Raw genomic sequence first — 27194 nt, 5'->3', positions numbered from 1 at the left:
GTCACAGTGTGCGCGTGCCATGACGTTACATCCAGCACGCCAAGCTCTCCGGATTAGCTGAGCGATAGTTGTGCCAGGTGGAATTGAAACTCACTAGACGGAGACATGCCGTAACTTTGGGACGAACAAAACATGGGAATGGCAGAAGCAGCCAAGGGGCCTATACGGGTTGGACTGTACGATGTCGGTAAAACAATAGGAAAAGGCAACTTTGCCGTTGTTAAACTGGCTAAACACAGGATAACTAAGACTGAGGTGAGTTCCTTTTTTGCCGATTTTCCATCTGTCAAAATTCAGAAGGTCCCTTTAATTTCTCAGTTGAAGCCATTGAAATCGGTCGAAGGACACGTCGGAATAATAGGAGATTCGAATGGTTTTAACATTGCCAAAGTAAATATTTGCTAAGATAATCCCATTTCGTTTCGAGGTTAGAACGTTAAATATATATATATATATATATATATTTACTAGAACGGAAGATAAATAATGGTTGTTCGAGGAATTTGTGTGTAAATGGCAAAGAGGAAGAAACAAGTCGAGGTCGATGCGAAATGGGCAGAGGCTGTTGTCCTCAGTTTAGGATCAATATCTCTGTACAGGAAGTAGTTTGTCCATACGTCTGTTATTGGTTCGAAACTGGATTCTTTTCTACAGAATTTAAATTTTTAAGTGAAATTTATTGTTCTAATTTTTATTTAATTTTTATTATTATCAACTTCCGAATTACGCGTCGTGCTTTTGCGTTCGAATAAACACATCTTTGCATGAAATGTTATTCGTGTCAGGTTAAGAAAATTAAGCAGAAGGCAGAAATTTTAAGGACGCGACATAATTTTGTCATTCCAAAATTGGTTTTAGAAATATAAGAATAAAGAATGAACATATATTTATATATATTTACAAAATACTGTTTTGAACTTTTAGACTGTTGAAAATGTAAGAACTAAATTTTGTATCAGTGTTTTTAATCTGGATCATTCGATTCGAAAGATACATTATATCGATAGTCGGAGAGAAGTGCCATTATGATTCTAGCTGACCCACTTCGAAGTTTCTCTTTTGATGCTGACATATGCAGGTATATCTCATTCGTCGATTTACTGGGTCAGTCAGGCTTGCAGTCGGTGACCCAGTTTTTGAGTGGGGGACTGGATGAAGGTGATCCCAGTAGTGAAAGTCCAGGTAACTAGACGTTGACGAACCTTGGCATGCTTAGTTCTTCGTGTATTTCAAGGACAAGTAGGTACAGTATATACAATAACCTTGCATCAATTTGAAACATTTTACTTGTGTTCATGTCTTGTATACTTGCTATAGTTACAATTATCCAGATGTGCAGCTGAATTTGAAATGATTACGTAATAGTCAACAATATGCCGTAAAAATTAAAGGAAAAGTACACTTTCTGAAGTATAGAGTATAAACTCCATACTTTGTATGGAGTATAAATATGGAGTATAAACTATGAAGTATGGAGTATAAACTCCATACTTTGTGTTTAAAAGTACTGTACGTACTGTACGTTCTTATATATATATATAATTTATAAAATTACATATTGCAAAGTATAAAATTGAATTTTTATAGCAAAAAATAGTCTATTCTCTAACAATTACACAAATTCTTTTAAGATGATTCAACTTTTTGTATATGTTGAAAATAAATAAATTCTAAATAAATTTTTAAATCATAATCTCGAAAGTATTTTGATGTAGTAAATGTTTCAAATTAGCAAGTTTGTATACAAAAGATGTCGTAGTTTCTTCACCCACACGGTTTCTAAATGTCAAACTGCCATTGAAAGTACCATTGTACAGACCTCGTACTATACAGTTGATTGGTTAAAAACTATTAAGTTGCGGCGCATACTTTGCACTCTACACTTCATTTAGAATCGAAATACAATACTCTACGTATTTTTAAAAAGAAACTAATACAATTTTACTATTAAACGCGCTTTATTTAGAATTTTTCTTAGAATATGTGAGGCATTAAATTTGGGGGCAGAAAAAAATTGAAAAAGTATTCTTAAAATTGGTCCCGTTCTTTGTTAATTATTCATATATATTTTTTAAATATATAAATAAAGAAATAGTTCCAAAATCTGGTTTCCATTTGTGGCAACATCTGGATTCGTGTTTAAGATTATGTCATATGTTCTATCAGATAGCTGGAAGGTACACAAATATAGAATCCAGAGTGCAAGATTATTTTTAAATTCGCATAAAATTCTCCAAATGGATTCAAAATATTTGATATGAGATTATGTAAAGTAAATGCTCTAAGGTAAAAGATAAAATATCTTATTAAATTTCTATTTACAAAAATTTGGTAAGAAATTTTGACGTCACTCATTTGCCGCAATCACGCGATAACTCGTACACTAAAAACTCGTCACGGATATGATATCACGAATCGTCACGCACGTGATCATATGCATAACGACACCGTTTTTGCATGATAATTAGGGATACGTAGTTATTTCATTCGAATCATGAATTTTATTTTATTTTAAAGTTTAAGATAAAATTTCATTGATGAGGTTTCTCTGCTGACGTCCTACTTTTCTATACAACGTGTAAGACTTCGCTTTAAGTTGAAATCATTACGAAAGAACGTCGTTAAAATCGATAGAAATTGCTGTTAAACGTCAATATGCATGCGATAATTTAAGATAAGGAAGAAACTTAAACAGATATATGGAAAGATTAAGAAAAAAAAAATGAAGAATAGTGAGAAATGCGGTGAAAACATTCACACCCGAAAGTGGCATTTTTTTACGTAAATATACCACACAATTATTTAATTATATTTAAATAAAATATTCGATATAGAAGAAGACAAAAAAAGAAAATCGAAAGTGTCCACACGACAAACGTGAAAGAGGAAAAAAAATTCAACTTTATTCACAAAGTGCCGAACAACTCCAACACTACGACATTAGATGACGTAAGTGTGACGTCAGCGGTTTGACAGCAATCCAATTAAGGAGAAAAGGGAAAAGAAAAAGAAGACTTGGATCATTGCCAGTCTTGAACCAGTTACAATCGTTACTTACGCAGGATTTAGAGTAACGTAACAATTGTTGCGTTGGTTAATTTCAAACCGGAGCGATTGTTATTTCTTGTGTTTATTTCTTAAATCGTCAGTAAACTTTCGTTACGTTTCTAAAATTTCGAATAATGTATTGTTGTAACAGGCTCTACTCACGCGGAAATTAAAGTACTTTTCCCTGTTTGTTTAACACATATTTTACTTCTTTAAGTAGTAATTTTTGAAACGTTTCAAAGTACCTACGTTTACTAGAATTAAATTTAATTCTTGTTAGAACTTTACATAGAGAAATATACGTAGAAAGTAAATGTATAAAACTACTTACGTCACAATTAATAGGGAAAATTTAGTAGATATATCGATGGTACTTTTATTAGTTTCCGAGAAAAAAGAATTTAATTTTATCATTAAGTGAAAGAGGAAACAGTTTAAATGTAAATTAATTTAAAACATTCCTTCTAATTTCAAATTGCATTTTGTAGCTTACAAAATTAAATTTTCCTTCGGTTAACAAATCTTAAAATTCCAATTATTTCCTATAATTTTTTTAAATAGTTATTTATAGCAAATGCTTTTATTTAATTTTATTCGAATATTACGTCACGTCTGCATCTATTCGAATCGAAGGTGAATTATTATTTTTTCACTATTGCAATTGAATGTTTTTATCTAAATACCTGATGATGCTTCTGTTTAAGGACATTTGGTTTAATGATTTGACATATCCTTTCATTTGTAGACTTTCCATTAATTAATCTATGCCAGTTGCACGTTTCAGACATTGACGTCACGAAGAACAATGTATCATTAATTTGGGTCACGTGAAACACATTAGTGTGCCAACACGCGAGATGAATTTCGCCAAATTATTAAAGCACCTGTAGACTAATATGTTTTCGATATTGAAAAAATGTTAAGCTATACGAGCATTTTAAAAAATAATTTATCAAACTTAAAGTCTCTGTATACAAAAACTGAGTGTTTGCACATGTTCTTTTGCAGGTTGCAATCAAAATTATCGACAAAACACAATTAGACCGGGCAAATTTAGTCAAAGTGTACAGAGAAATACAAATAATGAAGCTACTCAGTCATCCTCACATCATTAAATTATATCAGGTAAGTATTTTATTTTATTTTTTAAATTAAAGTTAGAAGCGTATCGATAATATAGAAAAAGACACACACACACATATATATATTTATATACTAAAAAAATGGTATTGTGTTTCATTATCGGAATTTATCTGGTTGTCATCTGATATCCAGTAATGTTAGACTGACCGGTTTATTGATAAGGTCAAGGCAAATCTGACATAAAAATAAATCATAAAATTGCTTATAAATGAACACAATATTTGAGTAAGATAATAATGAATGCGATTTATATTTCTTGTAAGGTAGGAACTTTAATCGGTTGTTCTATTTATTCGGTTGTGTGTTTAAAAAGACTATTCTATAACTACCGGAAACTAACGTGGGCTGATATGTTGCCGTGACAACGGACAATGACGTCATAGGGAGACCGGTCATTCGGTACGACGATCCATTGATTGAAGGTTTCTATTGTCATCGATCTAGGTTTGTGGCAGAAAGGTATCGTAGGCAGGCTCACCCATTTATTCGTTTCTCTTTTACACCATCATTTCAATGACGTCACTAAATGGGCAAAACGTGATTCTTTTCTGGATTCGTTAGAAAAATCTCCAATCGTTTTCAATTAATATTGTCCTGTTATTCGAGGAGACCTGGTAGATGTTTGACGTCAGAGGAATTGTTGACATTGTGACAGAGATGATATTTTATCGTGATCGAGTAGAAAGTTTTTATTTTTAAATTATTCAAAAATTTTTAAATGTATTTAAACGTATTATTGATGAGTGAGAGAACTAAATCTGTTACTTTTTTACGATATTAAATTATTAACTGAATTTTTTAAAGAATTGTCGATAAGTGCTTAAAAATTATGCATGAATTTAATTATTTAAATATACAAACTTTTATAAAACATTTAGTTTTCCTTGAAGGAACACAAGGAAAATTTTTTATTATTATAATTTTTTTTATAGAGAAATTATTAACAAAAATTTCATTTCATTTTTAAGTATACATTTTTTTTCTTATTTAATATTAAATATAATAAGCCATAACTAAATTTAATATTAGAAACTTAAAAAATCCTTTTTTGAAGTCTTGTATTATTAAATTATTTATTTAGTTAAAAACATTAAAAGAAAACAGGCCTATTTAAAGGATAAATCGATAAATATTCGAAACATCTGTAAAAATATGAACAAATGTTTTCTTAAGATTCTTTTTAGAAATAAAACTTTATGGAATTTAGACTTTCTTTTGAATGTTTTTCCTTTCTTTTGGCATATCTAATATGCATTGTAGGTCTACCTGTCATGTCTTAAATCACCCCAAATAGCATCCTACGACAAAATTGCTGTACCAAAGTATAGGGTGCACTAGTTCTTATTGAGAACATTGAACTCGTTTGACTATTCATAAGAGACGTTACCATAACAACAGAAATATTTTTTTTAGATACAAGAAGAATTTTTTTTACATTGTTTTAACTGGGTTGCTCGTTAATCAAAAGTGAACTACGAATTTAATAAGAAATTATTGCATCTATATCATGCATAATCATAATTTAATCATTGTAGAGGTTCATACAGTAATATCATCAAAAGAAAATGTATGTTAAATTCTCATATATATTAAATATAAATTAAATTATTTAAAACTGCAAAATATCACTTAAATGCATTTTTAAATATATATTTCTACAATTAAATGTATATAATTTGTTTAAAAGTTAGATACAATAAATTCCCATTTAATCGTTCATTTTCTATTAAATATCACCATATTTATTCAAAGATCACCATGTAGATATTTGTTAAAATTGCATCTGGCGCACCTAACTTTAACCTTTGTCTATAGGTAATGGAAACCAAGAATATGATTTATCTAGTATCGGAATATGCTAGTGGAGGAGAAATTTTCGGTGAGTTGACAATTTAATATCTTTATTCTTATTAGCTTGGACACATCGTTGACAATTAATACACATCACTTAAATTTAAAAATATATATATATTTAATAATGTAACAGATTTTAAAGCAATTATATTCCTCTCGTACAGTATTTATGTAAACAGGAAATTTTATTTGCATGAAATACACCTGTGCAGCAGATCAAATGACTCTATCCATATTTCAAAACAATTCATGTCGAATATACAGTATTCTATTGCTAATTTTATTTCAAAATTTTTGATAATTTTTTAATCGCAATCTCTATGAAAAAATTTCCTATTAAAAATGTGATAATTTAATCGAGTTTGCAACATTTGTAATAACTCAAAGTATTCATTATATAAGCTGAAACATAAATGATTTTCTTCTCTGATATTAAGTATGAAACCAATCAAATAATTAAATCAATTAAATTAAATTATATTTATCTATAAATATGCAATTTAGACCTATTAATTTTTCAATTTATAAATTTTACATTTTTAACTATTAACGCTTCATTTACACGTGATTTGAGACGGTGTATAAACAATTAATTTTTTTGAAAGTAATTAATATATTTAAAGCTTAATTCCCGATTAAATTAACGCTAACATTTTTTATTCCTGACGTCTCACAAGTGTTAACGTAACGCAATATCACTTACACTATTAATTAGAAATGCGCTTTTTTGTTTCTTCATATTTAACTTTTCCTACTTAAAAAAAGAAGTTATCGCTTGGTTTTATACGTACCGGCATAATGAACTTCACGTATATTACGTAGTAAAGGGGTCGAAAAATTCGAAAGCGAATTATGATTGGAGAATCCGTTGCCTAGACAACCGAGACGTCATTATTGTGAGTACCTGCTCGATTACTTAGCAATCGTTTCACGGTTCGAAGAATCTAATGGTTCTCGGATTGATTTTGTATTACACGAAAAAATACTTAAGAGCATTTATAAATTGTGAACAATAAAGATTATATATATATATTTTTTTACTTAAATTATGTTTTTCTAGCATATAAAATTTTTTTATCATTATATTTACAGATTATATTGCCACTCATGGACGTATGACGGAAACAAAGGCACGACAAAGGTTTTGGCAGATTTTATCAGCTGTGCAATATTGTCACAACCGCAGAATTGTTCATAGAGATTTAAAGGTACTTTAAATTATAAAATCGAGATTAACTCGAATTTATCTAGAAAGCATCTGGCATTGAAATTGATCTCGTTTTATGATAATTATTATCTGTATTCAGAAATGATTATGATTATTTATTTATTTATTATACTTTCGTCGTTTTAATATTCATATATTTATAGTTAAAAAAAAAAAGTTAAAAAATGCAATTTACGCGCGAAACGTCAAGGGCTAAAAGTTTTGCCAAAATTTTTACTGCTTACTCCCCTTTGGCTCATCTGAAAATCTTTGCAGACTCCCATTGACGTCATAATGACGTCGTACAAATGACTGAGAGAAACGCCATTCACGAATTTAGTTTTTATGTCGGTTTACCGAGAATATTCGGCCAACGATCTTATGCCAAACGAAAAATAGCTTAAGATATTCACTACGTGAGAAGATTTTTATAAAGATTTTTTTTTTCATGTTAGAAAATAACTGGAGAGTAATTTATCCCCGATGACGCAACATCTGTATAAAAATTTTGTGGAAAATATTCTGTTTTGGTAACTTTATGAGATGGGAGGAAATACTTATCTTCGTAGACGAAAAGCTGAATCAGCAAATAGTTCACGGTTTTGTTTATGTAACAGCAACTCTAAGATGTTTACTCTATGTGCCATGATTTGCCCATCTATACACGTGACCAGAAAAGGAAATGTAGCAAACCAAAAAGAAACTTGACCCTATATCTAAATACAGTATACGTTTTTATTTGCAATTTAATGCAAAATGAATTACATATAGACATATTATAATTATTTAAATTCCTTTTTAATAACTTTTTTTTATATGCTCAGTAGTTTGTTTGCTAATGAAACTGAAATTGTTATTTTTATTTTGTGTAGGCAGAAAATTTATTATTGGATTCTAATATGAATGTAAAAATAGCAGGTGAGCATAAAATCTTCATCTGATTAATTTAATTTAATAATAAACTTTTAGATCTGCCTTTATATATAAATGATAATGAATGATATTTTATTATAGAATAAATATTTCAAATATTAAATTTATTAAGAGAATTAAAATTTTTTTTTTTTATTTTAGATTTTGGTTTTAGTAATTTTTACTCTGTAACTCAACAACTGGCTACTTGGTGTGGAAGCCCTCCCTATGCTGCTCCAGAGGTTTTTGAGGGGAAAAAATATGTGGGACCAGAAATTGATGTATGGGTAAGTTATTTTTAATTAAATTAAATTTATATATTTTTTTTATTTTGGAATTTTGAGCTCATAATTTAAATTTTTCTTGATTATTACAGAGTCTGGGTGTAGTATTATATGTTTTGGTATGTGGTGCTCTACCTTTTGACGGTAGCAATTTGCCAGCACTTAGAGAAAAAGTTTTATCTGGAAGATTCAGGGTTCCATATTTTATGTCATCTGGTAAGTTCAATAAATATAATCTAATTAGACTGTACATTTAAAGATCATAACAAGAAAGCATTTAGTTATAGAAAGAATAGTTGATAACATATGTAATATATTAATTTAAAGATAAATTAAAAATTTAATTAATTCAAATGTAATAAACTATATAAAAGATTCACATTTCTTAATATCATATAATTTATTATAGCCAAATCATTTTCTGCAATTATATTAATGGATTGATTCTTAATAATATTGCTTTTATACAACAAGTCTTACTTTATTTATTTATGTATGACACAGTAAAATAAAAAAACTTATGAGCAATTGAATTTACCTGGAAGAGATAATCTGTCATTTCTTTTTAATTTATATAAAATAATGAGAGAAGCATAAATGTATTTGTAATTGTTATTATTGTTTGATTTAGTTTACTAGCTGACAAATTTATTATCTTTTAAAATCACTCGTATTTATTATTATTATTATATTTATATTTCAATAATGGAAATATTTTTCTATATACTTTTTAATACTACAAAATCAAATATACTGTATATGTGATTTTTGAAGAGTGTAAATTTATTCTAAAATGCTAAACATTTTTAATGGATGAATACTCTGAAAACATTTGATAATTAAAATTTGTACTTACACTTTAAAATAAAAATACTGTGTATTATTTTAAACGATTTAGCTGCTTCTTTGTATTGGATATAAATAATTATTAAAAATAAAAAACAAAGAACATTTTCTGAATTCTAATGCACACCTTTTTGGACTCTTCTGGTCTCAGAATTTGAGGCATACATCAGAATTAATGTGCATCTTAAAATCAGGTAGAAAGTCTATTTAATACAGCTTTGTTCTCATTGTATGCACTTTATTCTGCTTGGCATGTATTATGATGTTGGTACAAACATGGTATATGCCCCTTCCACTACTACAGTTTTAGTTTGATTTTGGTTTTTGGAATGGTTTGATGGGCTTCTGAACTACAGCAAGCTGAATGAACAATTTTCCAACAGACAAATCTCCTCTAAAGCTGTGTTTAAGCAGAGAGTTATTCATGATGCTGAAGAACATTTATACAAATATTTCAGTGTGATACTATATGTCTGGTAAATTTCATGCTTGTATATACTGACATGAAATCTTACTGTTAAATGTTGATTATATGATCATTTTGACTGTGATTTTGTATTGATTCATAGACACACTTTATACCTGATAAATGGAATCATAAATAAGTACATATGAAAATGTGGACAATGTTAAGTATCATAAGCATGAAAATAAAATACTGTTCAAAAAATACATTTATTATTATTTAAATATATTAACTTTTTTTGGCTGCATTTTTGATGTAAGGATCCATTTTTTGCAAGTTAAGTTTTTGGGTTTTTCATCTCAAAAATCAGGTATGCATAAGATTTTGTGGCACATTAAAATTGAGAAAACAAGTTATTAAATTTGAAGAAACTTGAAGCCAATAAATTATGAGTTGCTTTCACTTGCAGTACATTTGGCATGTCATATTACAGATGAAATATTAATAATTCATTAATACATCTTCAGCTATTAGTTATTATATTGCTCATTAGTAACTGTGGCAAAGCAAATAATATGACAAGGTTAAAGAACTGATGATGATGAAAATAAATACTCATATTATTTATAAAACAGACCACTATTAGTTATATAATGGATGCAGAATTAGTTATTGTACTCTATTCTATAGAACAAATAAGTTTATTNGTCACTCATTTGCCGCAATCACGCGATAACTCGTACACTAAAAACTCGTCACGGATATGATATCACGAATCGTCACGCACGTGATCATATGCATAACGACACCGTTTTTGCATGATAATTAGGGATACGTAGTTATTTCATTCGAATCATGAATTTTATTTTATTTTAAAGTTTAAGATAAAATTTCATTGATGAGGTTTCTCTGCTGACGTCCTACTTTTCTATACAACGTGTAAGACTTCGCTTTAAGTTGAAATCATTACGAAAGAACGTCGTTAAAATCGATAGAAATTGCTGTTAAACGTCAATATGCATGCGATAATTTAAGATAAGGAAGAAACTTAAACAGATATATGGAAAGATTAAGAAAAAAAATGAAGAATAGTGAGAAATGCGGTGAAAACATTCACACCCGAAAGTGGCATTTTTTTACGTAAATATACCACACAATTATTTAATTATATTTAAATAAAATATTCGATATAGAAGAAGACAAAAAAAGAAAATCGAAAGTGTCCACACGACAAACGTGAAAGAGGAAAAAAAATTCAACTTTATTCACAAAGTGCCGAACAACTCCAACACTACGACATTAGATGACGTAAGTGTGACGTCAGCGGTTTGACAGCAATCCAATTAAGGAGAAAAGGGAAAAGAAAAAGAAGACTTGGATCATTGCCAGTCTTGAACCAGTTACAATCGTTACTTACGCAGGATTTAGAGTAACGTAACAATTGTTGCGTTGGTTAATTTCAAACCGGAGCGATTGTTATTTCTTGTGTTTATTTCTTAAATCGTCAGTAAACTTTCGTTACGTTTCTAAAATTTCGAATAATGTATTGTTGTAACAGGCTCTGCTCACGCGGAAATTAAAGTACTTTTCCCTGTTTGTTTAACACATATTTTACTTCTTTAAGTAGTAATTTTTGAAACGTTTCAAAGTACCTACGTTTACTAGAATTAAATTTAATTCTTGTTAGAACTTTACATAGAGAAATATACGTAGAAAGTAAATGTATAAAACTACTTACGTCACAATTAATAGGGAAAATTTAGTAGATATATCGATGGTACTTTTATTAGTTTCCGAGAAAAAAGAATTTAATTTTATCATTAAGTGAAAGAGGAAACAGTTTAAATGTAAATTAATTTAAAACATTCCTTTTAATTTCAAATTGCATTTTGTAGCTTACAAAATTAAATTTTCCTTCGGTTAACAAATCTTAAAATTCCAATTATTTCCTATAATTTTTTTAAATAGTTATTTATAGCAAATGCTTTTATTTAATTTTATTCGAATATTACGTCACGTCTGCATCTATTCGAATCGAAGGTGAATTATTATTTTTTCACTATTGCAATTGAATGTTTTTATCTAAATACCTGATGATGCTTCTGTTTAAGGACATTTGGTTTAATGATTTGACATATCCTTTCATTTGTAGACTTTCCATTAATTAATCTATGCCAGTTGCACGTTTCAGACATTGACGTCACGAAGAACAATGTATCATTAATTTGGGTCACGTGAAACACATTAGTGTGCCAACACGCGAGATGAATTTCGCCAAATTATTAAAGCACCTGTAGACTAATATGTTTTCGATATTGAAAAAATGTTAAGCTATACGAGCATTTTAAAAAATAATTTATCAAACTTAAAGTCTCTGTATACAAAAACTGAGTGTTTGCACATGTTCTTTTGCAGGTTGCAATCAAAATTATCGACAAAACACAATTAGACCGGGCAAATTTAGTCAAAGTGTACAGAGAAATACAAATAATGAAGCTACTCAGTCATCCTCACATCATTAAATTATATCAGGTAAGTATTTTATTTTATTTTTTAAATTAAAGTTAGAAGCGTATCGATAATATAGAAAAAGACACACACACACATATATATATTTATATACTAAAAAAATGGTATTGTGTTTCATTATCGGAATTTATCTGGTTGTCATCTGATATCCAGTAATGTTAGACTGACCGGTTTATTGATAAGGTCAAGGCAAATCTGACATAAAAATAAATCATAAAATTGCTTATAAATGAACACAATATTTGAGTAAGATAATAATGAATGCGATTTATATTTCTTGTAAGGTAGGAACTTTAATCGGTTGTTCTATTTATTCGGTTGTGTTTTTAAAAAGACTATTCTATAACTACCGGAAACTAACGTGGGCTGATATGTTGCCGTGACAACGGACAATGACGTCATAGGGAGACCGGTCATTCGGTACGACGATCCATTGATTGAAGGTTTCTATTGTCATCGATCTAGGTTTGTGGCAGAAACGTATCGTAGGCAGGCTCACCCATTTATTCGTTTCTCTTTTACACCATCATTTCAATGACGTCACTAAATGGGCAAAACGTGATTCTTTTCTGGATTCGTTAGAAAAATCTCCAATCGTTTTCAATTAATATTGTCCTGTTATTCGAGGAGACCTGGTAGATGTTTGACGTCAGAGGAATTGTTGACATTGTGACAGAGATGATATTTTATCGTGATCGAGTAGAAAGTTTTTATTTTTAAATTATTCAAAAATTTTTAAATGTATTTAAACGTATTATTGATGAGTGAGAGAACTAAATCTGTTACTTTTTTACGATATTAAATTATTAACTGAATTTTTTAAAGAATTGTCGATAAGTGCTTAAAAATTATGCATGAATTTAATTATTTAAATATACAAACTTTTATAAAACATTTAGTTTTCCTTGAAGGAACACAAGGAAAATTTTTTATTATTATAATTTTTTTTATAGAGAAATTATTAACAAAAATTTCATTTCATTTTTAAGTATACATTTTTTTTCTTATTTAATATTAAATATAATAAGCCATAACTAAATTTAATATTAGAAACTTAAAAAATCCTTTTTTGAAGTCTTGTATTATTAAATTATTTATTTAGTTAAAAACATTAAAAGAAAACAGGCCTATTTAAAGGATAAATCGATAAATATTCGAAACATCTGTAAAAATATGAACAAATGTTTTCTTAAGATTCTTTTTAGAAATAAAACTTTATGGAATTTAGACTTTCTTTTGAATGTTTTTCCTTTCTTTTGGCATATCTAATATGCATTGTAGGTCTACCTGTCATGTCTTAAATCACCCCAAATAGCATCCTACGACAAAATTGCTGTACCAAAGTATAGGGTGCACTAGTTCTTATTGAGAACATTGAACTCGTTTGACTATTCATAAGAGACGTTACCATAACAACAGAAATATTTTTTTTAGATACAAGAAGAATTTTTTTTACATTGTTTTAACTGGGTTGCTCGTTAATCAAAAGTGAACTACGAATTTAATAAGAAATTATTGCATCTATATCATGCATAATCATAATTTAATCATTGTAGAGGTTCATACAGTAATATCATCAAAAGAAAATGTATGTTAAATTCTCATATATATTAAATATAAATTAAATTATTTAAAACTGCAAAATATCACTTAAATGCATTTTTAAATATATATTTCTACAATTAAATGTATATAATTTGTTTAAAAGTTAGATACAATAAATTCCCATTTAATCGTTCATTTTCTATTAAATATCACCATATTTATTCAAAGATCACCATGTAGATATTTGTTAAAATTGCATCTGGCGCACCTAACTTTAACCTTTGTCTATAGGTAATGGAAACCAAGAATATGATTTATCTAGTATCGGAATATGCTAGTGGAGGAGAAATTTTCGGTGAGTTGACAATTTAATATCTTTATTCTTATTAGCTTGGACACATCGTTGACAATTAATACACATCACTTAAATTTAAAAATATATATATATTTAATAATGTAACAGATTTTAAAGCAATTATATTCCTCTCGTACAGTATTTATGTAAACAGGAAATTTTATTTGCATGAAATACACCTGTGCAGCAGATCAAATGACTCTATCCATATTTCAAAACAATTCATGTCGAATATACAGTATTCTATTGCTAATTTTATTTCAAAATTTTTGATAATTTTTTAATCGCAATCTCTATGAAAAAATTTCCTATTAAAAATGTGATAATTTAATCGAGTTTGCAACATTTGTAATAACTCAAAGTATTCATTATATAAGCTGAAACATAAATGATTTTCTTCTCTGATATTAAGTATGAAACCAATCAAATAATTAAATCAATTAAATTAAATTATATTTATCTATAAATATGCAATTTAGACCTATTAATTTTTCAATTTATAAATTTTACATTTTTAACTATTAACGCTTCATTTACACGTGATTTGAGACGGTGTATAAACAATTAATTTTTTTGAAAGTAATTAATATATTTAAAGCTTAATTCCCGATTAAATTAACGCTAACATTTTTTATTCCTGACGTCTCACAAGTGTTAACGTAACGCAATATCACTTACACTATTAATTAGAAATGCGCTTTTTTGTTTCTTCATATTTAACTTTTCCTACTTAAAAAAAGAAGTTATCGCTTGGTTTTATACGTACCGGCATAATGAACTTCACGTATATTACGTAGTAAAGGGGTCGAAAAATTCGAAAGCGAATTATGATTGGAGAATCCGTTGCCTAGACAACCGAGACGTCATTATTGTGAGTACCTGCTCGATTACTTAGCAATCGTTTCACGGTTCGAAGAATCTAATGGTTCTCGGATTGATTTTGTATTACACGAAAAAATACTTAAGAGCATTTATAAATTGTGAACAATAAAGATTATATATATATATTTTTTTACTTAAATTATGTTTTTCTAGCATATAAAATTTTTTTATCATTATATTTACAGATTATATTGCCACTCATGGACGTATGACGGAAACAAAGGCACGACAAAGGTTTTGGCAGATTTTATCAGCTGTGCAATATTGTCACAACCGCAGAATTGTTCATAGAGATTTAAAGGTACTTTAAATTATAAAATCGAGATTAACTCGAATTTATCTAGAAAGCATCTGGCATTGAAATTGATCTCGTTTTATGATAATTATTATCTGTATTCAGAAATGATTATGATTATTTATTTATTTATTATACTTTCGTCGTTTTAATATTCATATATTTATAGTTAAAAAAAAAAAGTTAAAAAATGCAATTTACGCGCGAAACGTCAAGGGCTAAAAGTTTTGCCAAAATTTTTACTGCTTACTCCCCTTTGGCTCATCTGAAAATCTTTGCAGACTCCCATTGACGTCATAATGACGTCGTACAAATGACTGAGAGAAACGCCATTCACGAATTTAGTTTTTATGTCGGTTTACCGAGAATATTCGGCCAACGATCTTATGCCAAACGAAAAATAGCTTAAGATATTCACTACGTGAGAAGATTTTTATAAAGATTTTTTTTTTTCATGTTAGAAAATAACTGGAGAGTAATTTATCCCCGATGACGCAACATCTGTATAAAAATTTTGTGGAAAATATTCTGTTTTGGTAACTTTATGAGATGGGAGGAAATACTTATCTTCGTAGACGAAAAGCTGAATCAGCAAATAGTTCACGGTTTTGTTTATGTAACAGCAACTCTAAGATGTTTACTCTATGTGCCATGATTTGCCCATCTATACACGTGACCAGAAAAGGAAATGTAGCAAACCAAAAAGAAACTTGACCCTATATCTAAATACAGTATACGTTTTTATTTGCAATTTAATGCAAAATGAATTACATATAGACATATTATAATTATTTAAATTCATTTTTAATAACTTTNTCACGGTTCGAAGAATCTAATGGTTCTCGGATTGATTTTGTATTACACGAAAAAATACTTAAGAGCATTTATAAATTGTGAACAATAAAGATTATATATATATATTTTTTTACTTAAATTATGTTTTTCTAGCATATAAAATTTTTTTATCATTATATTTACAGATTATATTGCCACTCATGGACGTATGACGGAAACAAAGGCACGACAAAGGTTTTGGCAGATTTTATCAGCTGTGCAATATTGTCACAACCGCAGAATTGTTCATAGAGATTTAAAGGTACTTTAAATTATAAAATCGAGATTAACTCGAATTTATCTAGAAAGCATCTGGCATTGAAATTGATCTCGTTTTATGATAATTATTATCTGTATTCAGAAATGATTATGATTATTTATTTATTTATTTTACTTTTCGTCGTTTTAATATTCATATATTTATAGTTTAAAAAAAAGTTAAAAAAATGCAATTTACGCGCGAAACGTCAAGGGCTAAAAGTTTTGCCAAAATTTTTACTGCTTACTCCCCTTTGGCTCATCTGAAAATCTTTGCAGACTCCCATTGACGTCATAATGACGTCGTACAAATGACTGAGAGAAACGCCATTCACGAATTTAGTTTTTATGTCGGTTTACCGAGAATATTCGGCCAACGATCTTATGCCAAACGAAAAATAGCTTAAGATATTCACTACGTGAGAAGATTTTTATAAAGATTTTTTTTTTCATGTTAGAAAATAACTGGAGAGTAATTTATCCCCGATGACGCAACATCTGTATAAAAATTTTGTGGAAAATATTCTGTTTTGGTAACTTTATGAGATGGGAGGAAATACTTATCTTCGTAGACGAAAAGCTGAATCAGCAAATAGTTCACGGTTTTGTTTATGTAACAGCAACTCTAAGATGTTTACTCTATGTGCCATGATTTGCCCATCTATACACGTGACCAGAAAAGGAAATGTAGCAAACCAAAAAGAAACTTGACCCTATATCTAAATACAGTATACGTTTTTATTTGCAATTTAATGCAAAATGAATTACATATAGACATATTATAATTATTTAAATTCCTTTTTAATAACTTTTTTTTATATGCTCAGTAGTTTGTTTGCTAATGAAACTGAAATTGTTATTTTTATTTTGTGTAGGCAGAAAATTTATTATTGGATTCTAATATGAATGTAAAAATAGCAGGTGAGCATAAAATCTTCATCTGATTAATTTAATTTAATAATAAACTTTTAGATCTGCCTTTATATATAAATGATAATGAATGATATTTTATTATAGAATAAATATTTCAAATATTAAATTTATTAAGAGAATTAAAATTTTTTTTTTTTATTTTAGATTTTGGTTTTAGTAATTTTTACTCTGTAACTCAACAACTGGCTACTTGGTGTGGAAGCCCTCCCTATGCTGCTCCAGAGGTTTTTGAGGGGAAAAAATATGTGGGACCAGAAATTGATGTATGGGTAAGTTATTTTTAATTAAATTAAATTTATATATTTTTTTTATTTTGGAATTTTGAGCTCATAATTTAAATTTTTCTTGATTATTACAGAGTCTGGGTGTAGTATTATATGTTTTGGTATGTGGTGCTCTACCTTTTGACGGTAGCAATTTGCCAGCACTTAGAGAAAAAGTTTTATCTGGAAGATTCAGGGTTCCATATTTTATGTCATCTGGTAAGTTCAATAAATATAATCTAATTAGACTGTACATTTAAAGATCATAACAAGAAAGCATTTAGTTATAGAAAGAATAGTTGATAACATATGTAATATATTAATTTAAAGATAAATTAAAAATTTAATTAATTCAAATGTAATAAACTATATAAAAGATTCACATTTCTTAATATCATATAATTTATTATAGCCAAATCATTTTCTGCAATTATATTAATGGATTGATTCTTAATAATATTGCTTTTATACAACAAGTCTTACTTTATTTATTTATGTATGACACAGTAAAATAAAAAAACTTATGAGCAATTGAATTTACCTGGAAGAGATAATCTGTCATTTCTTTTTAATTTATATAAAATAATGAGAGAAGCATAAATGTATTTGTAATTGTTATTATTGTTTGATTTAGTTTACTAGCTGACAAATTTATTATCTTTTAAAATCACTCGTATTTATTATTATTATTATATTTATATTTCAATAATGGAAATATTTTTCTATATACTTTTTAATACTACAAAATCAAATATACTGTATATGTGATTTTTGAAGAGTGTAAATTTATTCTAAAATGCTAAACATTTTTAATGGATGAATACTCTGAAAACATTTGATAATTAAAATTTGTACTTACACTTTAAAATAAAAATACTGTGTATTATTTTAAACGATTTAGCTGCTTCTTTGTATTGGATATAAATAATTATTAAAAATAAAAAACAAAGAACATTTTCTGAATTCTAATGCACACCTTTTTGGACTCTTCTGGTCTCAGAATTTGAGGCATACATCAGAATTAATGTGCATCTTAAAATCAGGTAGAAAGTCTATTTAATACAGCTTTGTTCTCATTGTATGCACTTTATTCTGCTTGGCATGTATTATGATGTTGGTACAAACATGGTATATGCCCCTTCCACTACTACAGTTTTAGTTTGATTTTGGTTTTTGGAATGGTTTGATGGGCTTCTGAACTACAGCAAGCTGAATGAACAATTTTCCAACAGACAAATCTCCTCTAAAGCTGTGTTTAAGCAGAGAGTTATTCATGATGCTGAAGAACATTTATACAAATATTTCAGTGTGATACTATATGTCTGGTAAATTTCATGCTTGTATATACTGACATGAAATCTTACTGTTAAATGTTGATTATATGATCATTTTGACTGTGATTTTGTATTGATTCATAGACACACTTTATACCTGATAAATGGAATCATAAATAAGTACATATGAAAATGTGGACAATGTTAAGTATCATAAGCATGAAAATAAAATACTGTTCAAAAAATACATTTATTATTATTTAAATATATTAACTTTTTTTGGCTGCATTTTTGATGTAAGGATCCATTTTTTGCAAGTTAAGTTTTTGGGTTTTTCATCTCAAAAATCAGGTATGCATAAGATTTTGTGGCACATTAAAATTGAGAAAACAAGTTATTAAATTTGAAGAAACTTGAAGCCAATAAATTATGAGTTGCTTTCACTTGCAGTACATTTGGCATGTCATATTACAGATGAAATATTAATAATTCATTAATACATCTTCAGCTATTAGTTATTATATTGCTCATTAGTAACTGTGGCAAAGCAAATAATATGACAAGGTTAAAGAACTGATGATGATGAAAATAAATACTCATATTATTTATAAAACAGACCACTATTAGTTATATAATGGATGCAGAATTAGTTATTGTACTCTATTCTATAGAACAAATAAGTTTATTACTTTTGATTTTATTTATATATAAATATATAAAATTTATTTAATGTTATTTTATAACCTTTTATTTATGATATAGATAAGTATTAAACAAAATGTTATAGCTCAAAGTAGTATGCCACTTAGTTATTTTTAGTTAAAGTTTTTAGAATAAAATTTTGAAATTTTCTGATTTGATCTTTTTCTCTGATTTTATGAGTGTAAGACATATTACTTTCATAAATCCATCTCATGAAGAGTTGCATATTTAGTGGTTTTATTGGTATCATAAATTATATATGGTTAATTGTATCTAATTCCTTTCTGAAATAAATCTTATTATGGTGATAGTTGTAACTTTTTTATATGTACTGTATATTCAAATAATTTATACATTAAAATTTTTTAATTATTTCAATGCATAAATAACAAAATGTAAATTAAAAACAACTGATTAATTGAATATGCTACTCAACTAAAGAGATGTTTTACTTCATTCAATATATCCATTCTTTGTACTGTATTACCAAACATAATTTAAACTATTTTACATTATTTAAATTTATATATGTATATTTATATTTGTTACATATAAGCAATATATTGAAACTTCTACAGTGACTATTTTATATCTGTGCAGAATGCGAACATTTGATACGTAAGATGCTAACAGTTGATCCTGTGAAAAGATATACAATAGATCAAGTGAAACATCACATTTGGATGACATCTGACAGTGAGAATATCAAATTATTATCATCTCCTCCTGTTTTATGTTGCTGTGATAGAGAGGGTGTTAAAGTTGGACAATTTAATGATCATGTTATTAGATTAATGCAACAATTGAAAATTGATACTACAACTACCAAAGAGGTAAAATTTAAAATTAAAATTTCTAAATTTATATAAATGTTATTACTTAATAAATATAGTAAATAAATACTATATATATGTAAAATTTCATTTGTAAATATTACCAACTTTACATACAAGTATTGATGATTTAGTTTGATTTTTTTTTTACAGTCACTTCTCAATGAAAAATATGATCATCATGCAGCTATATATTTCCTTCTGTTAGAAAGATTACATCAGCGTCGTCTTTCAGCACCTGTTGTCCGACCTGAAGTTCAAGCCAGATTAAATACAGACATGACACGAAACCTTAACATGCCTGTAGGAACATCTCCTCCAATTATTACTCGTGCTCTTCATCTACCTTGCCATTCACAGGTATAATAAGTAATAGAAACAATAATTTATGATAGTTAATAATAATAAGTTTACTGTTTAAATTTCAGTAACTTATGAATAAGTTCTTGTAAATGAAGATTTGATTATTTATTGATAATAACAATTTTCTTTTTAAAGCCATTTTTCAACTAATATATTTTAAATTAATTGTTATTGATAATTATTCAATAAAATTAAGAAAAATATATTTATTATTAATAAAGTTTTGATAATTAAGATTACAAAAAAATTATCTTGCATTAATTGATGTAAAAGCTATTTGATTTTCACAAAGATGACAAAACTTGGCGCAATATTGATACATAAATAAAGAAGATAACTGCTTAGCTTAGATACAAAAACTTTTAATAAATGAAACATTTTTGGTCAATTATTTTATTTATTATTTTTTTATTTTTGCTTCTTGAACTAGCTTGTTTATTTATGTTATCTTGTTTATTTATGCTATTTGTTCCATTTTATAGAGGCTTAGCCAGAGTAAGAACTATTATTTATTATCTATTTCAAATTTAAGTTCTCTATATATTCTTAATAAACATTTGCACATGTTGTAACATACAGATTTTTCACATATTTTTAATTAAAAATCATCTACTTATTGCACATTAACTTTTATCTAAAAATATGTGGAAGATATTCAACAACACAGTTTATTTTGATATAAATCAATAATCAGAATCATAGTTAAATAGAAATAGATTTTGCTTTTATCTATAATACATTAATACATATTAAATTGAATAAACCTGAATACTTTCTGATTGAAATAATTCTAACTATATACAAAGTTTACTATAAGTCAAATTGCATCAGAAAAGAATAATTTGAACAAGCTTAGAATAATATGCTTATTGTGTAAAAGGAGAAACAATTTTTCATTTAATGCTATTTTTCATATCATCATTTCAAATTAAATTTTAATATTAACTTTCTGTACTGAACAAGTTAAAATTTAACAATTTAACATAAAATTTAGAATTTTATGTTACTTTTTGATGACAAAAATTACTTATAATCATTCTTTATTTTTATATTTTTATTTTATTGAGTATTTTTCATATTATTTTCTAATTAATTTATGGATAAAATTCTATTGTTAAAATAAAAACATTAATATAAAATTTGTTTTAATATAATATGCATATGGCAGACAATTGATTTTATTCAGATTATGATCAAGAAGTATGTAATTTAAACTTTTTTTAAAAAGCATTTTAGTGCATAAATGTGCACTAAAATATTTACATAATTATTGCTACTAAATTCAAAAGTTTGCTTTCAAAGTATTTTAACTTTGTTTTATTTTTATAATAGAAAAATCTGTTTAACTATTCTTAAATGAAATATGAAGTGATATGGTATAATAAAATAAAATAAAAGAAAATTATAATTTATTTTATTAAATTAGAACTTCAAAGACTATGAGGAAAATTTTAAAATTTATTTGTTCAAAATTCAAACACTACTCATTTTTATGAAGCTATTTATATTCCTGAAGATAAGTACTGTACCTGTACTAAAGAACAATTGAATTTCATTCAATAGATAAAAAATGAATTCTTTAAGCAGTTTTTAAAAATTGCTGTCAAATTAACAAAAGTCTACAAAAAAATCTAGTTAAAATTTATAACAAAAGACATGCTGCATTTATAAGAAATAGAGTAACTTATTAACATAATTCTTGATAATAACATTCTCATTAAATTTTGCCTGCTGGCTATTAAAATTAATAATTATAATATTTAATTAATTAATTTGGATTAAACTGGAAGAAAAGAATAAGCCCGAAGCGGGACTTGAATCTGCAACTCCCGCTTACCATGTGGATGTGTTGCCAGTTAAGCTATCTAGACCTTTGGTCTGATCTTCTCTTCCAGTATATATAAGTTAAGATATAACCATCAACGGTTACTATGATGCCGACTGGGGACACAATCGTGTCCTTGGCCAGAAACATTCACTCAAGGCACTCAGTCAGCCATCGCAACCCTGGCAAATACACACAACAATCGGGTTTCAATTTGATGTGTGTATTTACTAATCAAATTTAGTTTTAAGTACTATATATGTTATAGATTCTTTATTTAAGATATCTTGAAAATTCTAATTAAGTTAAAGCAATTTATTCATATTTATATTTCTTAATTAATTAATTAAAATGTTAATATTTTAATAATGATGTATTAAATTCTTCAAGTATCTATTAAGAGAGAAGTACTATTTAATAATGTATGAACAGACTTATATTTGTATTAGCATATTTGTACAATTATATATCATTATACATTAACCTGTAATTTTATATAGATTCAATGTCGAATTTCTGGAAATACAATTTGAATTACATATAATACCAACATGTCTAACAAAAAATAGAGCACTTAAGTATTGATAAATCATAATAGAAAATTTAAACCAGTTGTAAAGCAGGTGTATATTGTCTTAAATATCACTATAAAAATATCTTTTTCTAACTGATTGATTTTTGAAAACTTTCTCATATTCCTTTCTTTAATATCTTTTGATTGTAAATTCAAGCATCTATAGGCTACATTAACATATGAAGAATTTTAGTTTTTGCATGTAATGAACATATACAAACATGACATAGTTTATTGTAATAAGTAATAAAATAGTTGTCATAAATTTATGATAATTATAATTAAATATTGTAGTATTCAAATAGAATTTTGTTACTTTCAGTTTTCTTATGAATAGTAATTTTTACTAATGTATTTAAAAAAATAATGTATTTTCATAATTATATATATTCATAAGAGTGAATATGGTAACTTACTATTGTTCTTTACTTTACAGTTTAATCCCAAGCAAGGTATTCTCAAGAATTCTGCAACAAATCAAGCAGAGAAGAATTATAACCATCAGATACCAGTGTCATCTTTTACACCAACAGGAATGTTTAATGACATGAGTTTGTCTGGTCCGTCCCAAATACCTCAATTTTCAGAAAATGCAATTTCAACAGTAACAGAAGTTGCTCAAATTACAGGAGTTCAGCAATGGTCTTCTTGTATGTATGTTGATAGTGGTCAGTGGAACATAGGTGAACAATCTGGAGAAAGCCATAGAAGTAGTCCACCACTTTACAGTCTAACTGAACTGTTAAGGCTTTCACAATCTCCTTTTGGTAGTGCTGCAGTTCAAGAACCAGAAAAATTTGATATGCCTTCACAGTCTGCAATTACCTCTAGTCTACCATCCTGTGCTCCCAGTAATGTAATAGGAAATGTTCCAGTATCTCCTCGCAACAATCAATCTCCTCTCAGACTTAGAAGTAACACTTACACTCGTTCTACTCGTAGACATGATCCAATGGATGGTGTTCAGAGGTTTCTAAAATCACCAAACACTTTCAGTGAAGGAAGAAGAGCATCAGATGGATTAGTAGCACAGGGTGTAGCAGCATTTAGTGATAGGCTTGAAAATACTGAAAAAGCTCGTGGCAATTGGCAAATTAATGAACTGAAACAAGAACATAAAAAATTGCAAAATTTATATAGGACAAACGTAACCCCCGAAGAACAAAATAGAAGGCAACATCAACATACAATGTATCTTGCTGAAAATGATGCTACATCTACTAATTTTCCTTCTTGTCAGATGATTTCTGTTTCTCCAGTAAATCATTCAACAATTAATGAAATAGAAACTGATGAAACACAGAAATCAAGTTCTGAATTTGGACAAATGATTCTTAGTCAAAGTAAACAATTCCAACAACAGTTATTCCAAGATCAAAGTAGAGCAGCTATTAATTCTTCCAAAAGAAAAATAACTAGGCAAGCATCCTATAAATTAGCTCAACAAGCTCCAATTTTACCTCCTCTCCCAAATGACGTCACTTCTCTCTCTCTTTTCTGCGCTGGAGATATTCCAACATGGCAGTTTCAACCAATTAGAGAAGATGTCTCACCAACAGAAGAAGAAAAATGTATTGAACATATTAATGATAGAGAATTATCAAATTCTTCATTCACAACAATAGATGCTGCTAAGAGTTCCCCTTCAACTTTCCTTGATCCTGGTTCAACACAGAAAAGAGGTACTTCACCTCTAATGGAACAGATGTTAACTCTTTCTCTAGATTCTCAATCACCAAATAGTCAGCCATTTAAGTCATCGTGGCAGCAGTTTTTATCCACAGATCAATGTTGTGTTAACCAGCTTCCAGAAAGTAGTTCCGAGACGACACAACTTTCATTTCCATGGAAGCAAACAAAACTTAGTGCACACAATTTACCAGTGTTAGACGTTATGCAAGAATTGGATACAACATAAAATTAACATAAGAATGTGATTGATGGTACTTAAGAAAATGATATGCTATAAGTTATGTCTGATTCTAAGCTCACATCTGCTATTCCACAATAGGAAATAGTGATACTTGCGAAATTTAAAATGTAGTCTTGATAACTATATTAGTTGGGAAGTTTTAAGTTATTATGCTTATTGTATTTTAGAACTGTAAAGAATAGAAATTTTATGGTTGTTCAATATTGAAAACAGAATGATGTTTTACCCATGTAGTTATTGTGTATGGAATTCGTGTTTAAAGTCATGTCAATGATTTTTGAAATAGTTTTAGTCAGCTATTACAGTAGAATTGAATTTTTGTTCACACAAAAATAGGAGAATTTCTCATCAAGTTGTCAACGTATAAAGTAATCTGTAATTATTTGGATAGAAAACAAAGTTTTGTAGTTAGTCTTCCACACTATCACAATTTAGTGAATTGGACAATCGATTAGAAATACGATGGTAATGATGTATATTTGCTTTTGTAACTAGTCCTGTCTGCCGACATAGAGTTCTTTCAGTCAAGTGCCTGATTTCATTATTATAATTGAGATGAAAAAATTTTGTCATCATGTGATACTTTTTTATTAGACTTTTCATATATTATTTATAGTTCGGGTAGCAAGATAAAACAAATCAGTTTGTAGAAAAGTCTAAGACAGTTTACCTTTTGAAATTTTATTTAGAAATTTATTTGATATCCATCTGTTTCGTGTTCATATTTGAATGTTTCTTTTTTTTTGTTTTTTGTTCATGGAAACTATTTCTGTACAAAAACTGCATTTATAAGAAATGTTGTGTGTTTTTGTGGAAATGAATGTAGAAAAAATGTAGTTATGAATTCCATATTTGTTATGTTCTGTATAATATATAGTTTTGAGCAACTGAAAAAAATGTCTGTGATTAGCTGCTTATATGTATATTATATGATCAGTCACCTCTGTGAGGTGTGCTAGTCTCCTGTTCCTTACTGTCGTGAATATGAAAAATCTTGTAGAAGGGATATTTGATCATGACGATCATATCCCTCATTCAAAGAGTTTATAAAGTTTGTTAGATCAACTACTTGTTCATTTTATATTTATTTTTGTGATAACATTTTCTCAGTCATTTTTATATTTAGTAACAAATTTTCTTAGAATTACATAAAAATAGCCTATAGTTGAAGATCATAACAAATAGTATATAACAATTATAATACATTTGCATACTAATTGAGAGGATGAATTTTTTAATAAACAATACTCAATATACAATCACTCATATTCCTTAAAAAGAAATAAAGATGTAGATATAAATGTTTGTGAATTCAAATCTCATACAATATCATTTTTTTAATGTCTAAAACTTTCTTGATATAAAATTAAGAAAGGATAATGTGTTTGATTAGTTAAGAGATTCAATAACAGATATCAATAGCATAATGATACAAGATATCAACATAATTTGAAATACATCTTTAGAATCTAAATTTTTTTTTCTATGGATAAATTAACTACTGTAATTTGTTTTAAAAAAATTGGAAAGCCAAGTGGTAACGTGGCAGCCTACCACTAGGAAAATTTTTGGGATTTTTCAGGGGATCCATTCGGACACGACGAGCCCCATTTTTAGCCGGCTGAACCCATAATAGGTTTGCTAAAAAAAAAAAAGGCCCTTAGGCTCTACACTTGCATGATTATTGAATTACAATTAATAGATGCCGAGTAACTTAAATATTGTTAAACACATTTTGATTTTACATCGTTTTAAAAGAGTTTTTTGTTTTGTATCTTTAAACATTATAATTCACGGAAAATCATGTCTGATGAAATTTTCAAATTTATGAATAAAAATTTTTAGTTTTTCTACTCGGATTCCAATCGTGTTTTAACTATCTACAGTAGTTCCATAATTGAAAAAATAATGAGATTCGTGCTACAAAATATGAATAAAATACAATACAAACTACATTACATTTTTAATTAATATTATACTTGTTTTAAAATACACGAAAACCAAATTTAGTAAATAAACTGACAAGGAATGAAGTTCAGTATTGAAATTTCCATCTATAATTAAACTAGTATCACGAACATTCTACTAACGTTGGG

The 27194-nt window shown here is 27.7% G+C and overlaps 1 protein-coding gene across 5 annotated transcripts; it reads left to right on the top strand.

The window, feature by feature from the left end:
• The first annotated feature begins 6 nt into the window (after nt 1–6).
• Nucleotides 7–26166, top strand: LOC111629962 (serine/threonine-protein kinase SIK2-like). 5 transcript variants are annotated; one of them, XM_023374252.1, is made up of 10 exons: nt 7–255; nt 4057–4173; nt 6007–6070; nt 7138–7253; nt 8125–8170; nt 8327–8451; nt 8541–8664; nt 20171–20403; nt 20557–20763; nt 23602–26166. In XM_023374252.1, exons 1-10 carry the CDS (start codon nt 133–135, stop codon nt 25081–25083), a joined length of 2637 nt encoding a protein of 878 aa, XP_023230020.1. In that variant the 5' UTR covers nt 7–132; the 3' UTR covers nt 25084–26166. The 5 variants fall into 5 exon arrangements, with proteins under 5 accessions (XP_023230020.1, XP_023229731.1, XP_023229939.1 ...); XM_023373963.1 differs by lacking the exons at nt 7–255; nt 4057–4173; nt 6007–6070; ... (2 more) ...; nt 8327–8451; nt 8541–8664 and adding exons at nt 11674–12232; nt 14066–14129; nt 15197–15312; ... (1 more) ...; nt 17476–17600; nt 17690–17813; XM_023374171.1 differs by lacking the exons at nt 7–255; nt 4057–4173; nt 6007–6070; ... (2 more) ...; nt 8327–8451; nt 8541–8664 and adding exons at nt 11675–12232; nt 15197–15312; nt 17274–17319; nt 17476–17600; nt 17690–17813.
• The last annotated feature ends 1028 nt before the right edge of the window (nt 26167–27194 follow it).

The sequence above is a fragment of the Centruroides sculpturatus genome, unplaced genomic scaffold (assembly GCF_000671375.1).
Source record: "Centruroides sculpturatus isolate CEXI.00-Female unplaced genomic scaffold, Cexi_2.0 scaffold126, whole genome shotgun sequence".
Classification (NCBI taxonomy): domain Eukaryota; kingdom Metazoa; phylum Arthropoda; class Arachnida; order Scorpiones; family Buthidae; genus Centruroides; species Centruroides sculpturatus.
Note: the sequence above shows the minus strand (reverse complement) of the source record. Positions and strands in the feature narration are given on the sequence as shown.

Bases quoted from the DNA above. Each gene is read 5' to 3' on its own strand.
- LOC111629962 (XM_023374252.1), top strand. From the start codon at position 133: ATGGGAATGGCAGAAGCAGCCAAGGGGCCTATACGGGTTGGACTGTAC. The intron at 7,254-8,124 runs GTACTTTAAATT...TATTTTGTGTAG, and splicing joins TTGTTCATAGAGATTTAAAG to GCAGAAAATTTATTATTGGA. The intron at 8,452-8,540 runs GTAAGTTATTTT...TGATTATTACAG, and splicing joins GACCAGAAATTGATGTATGG to AGTCTGGGTGTAGTATTATA.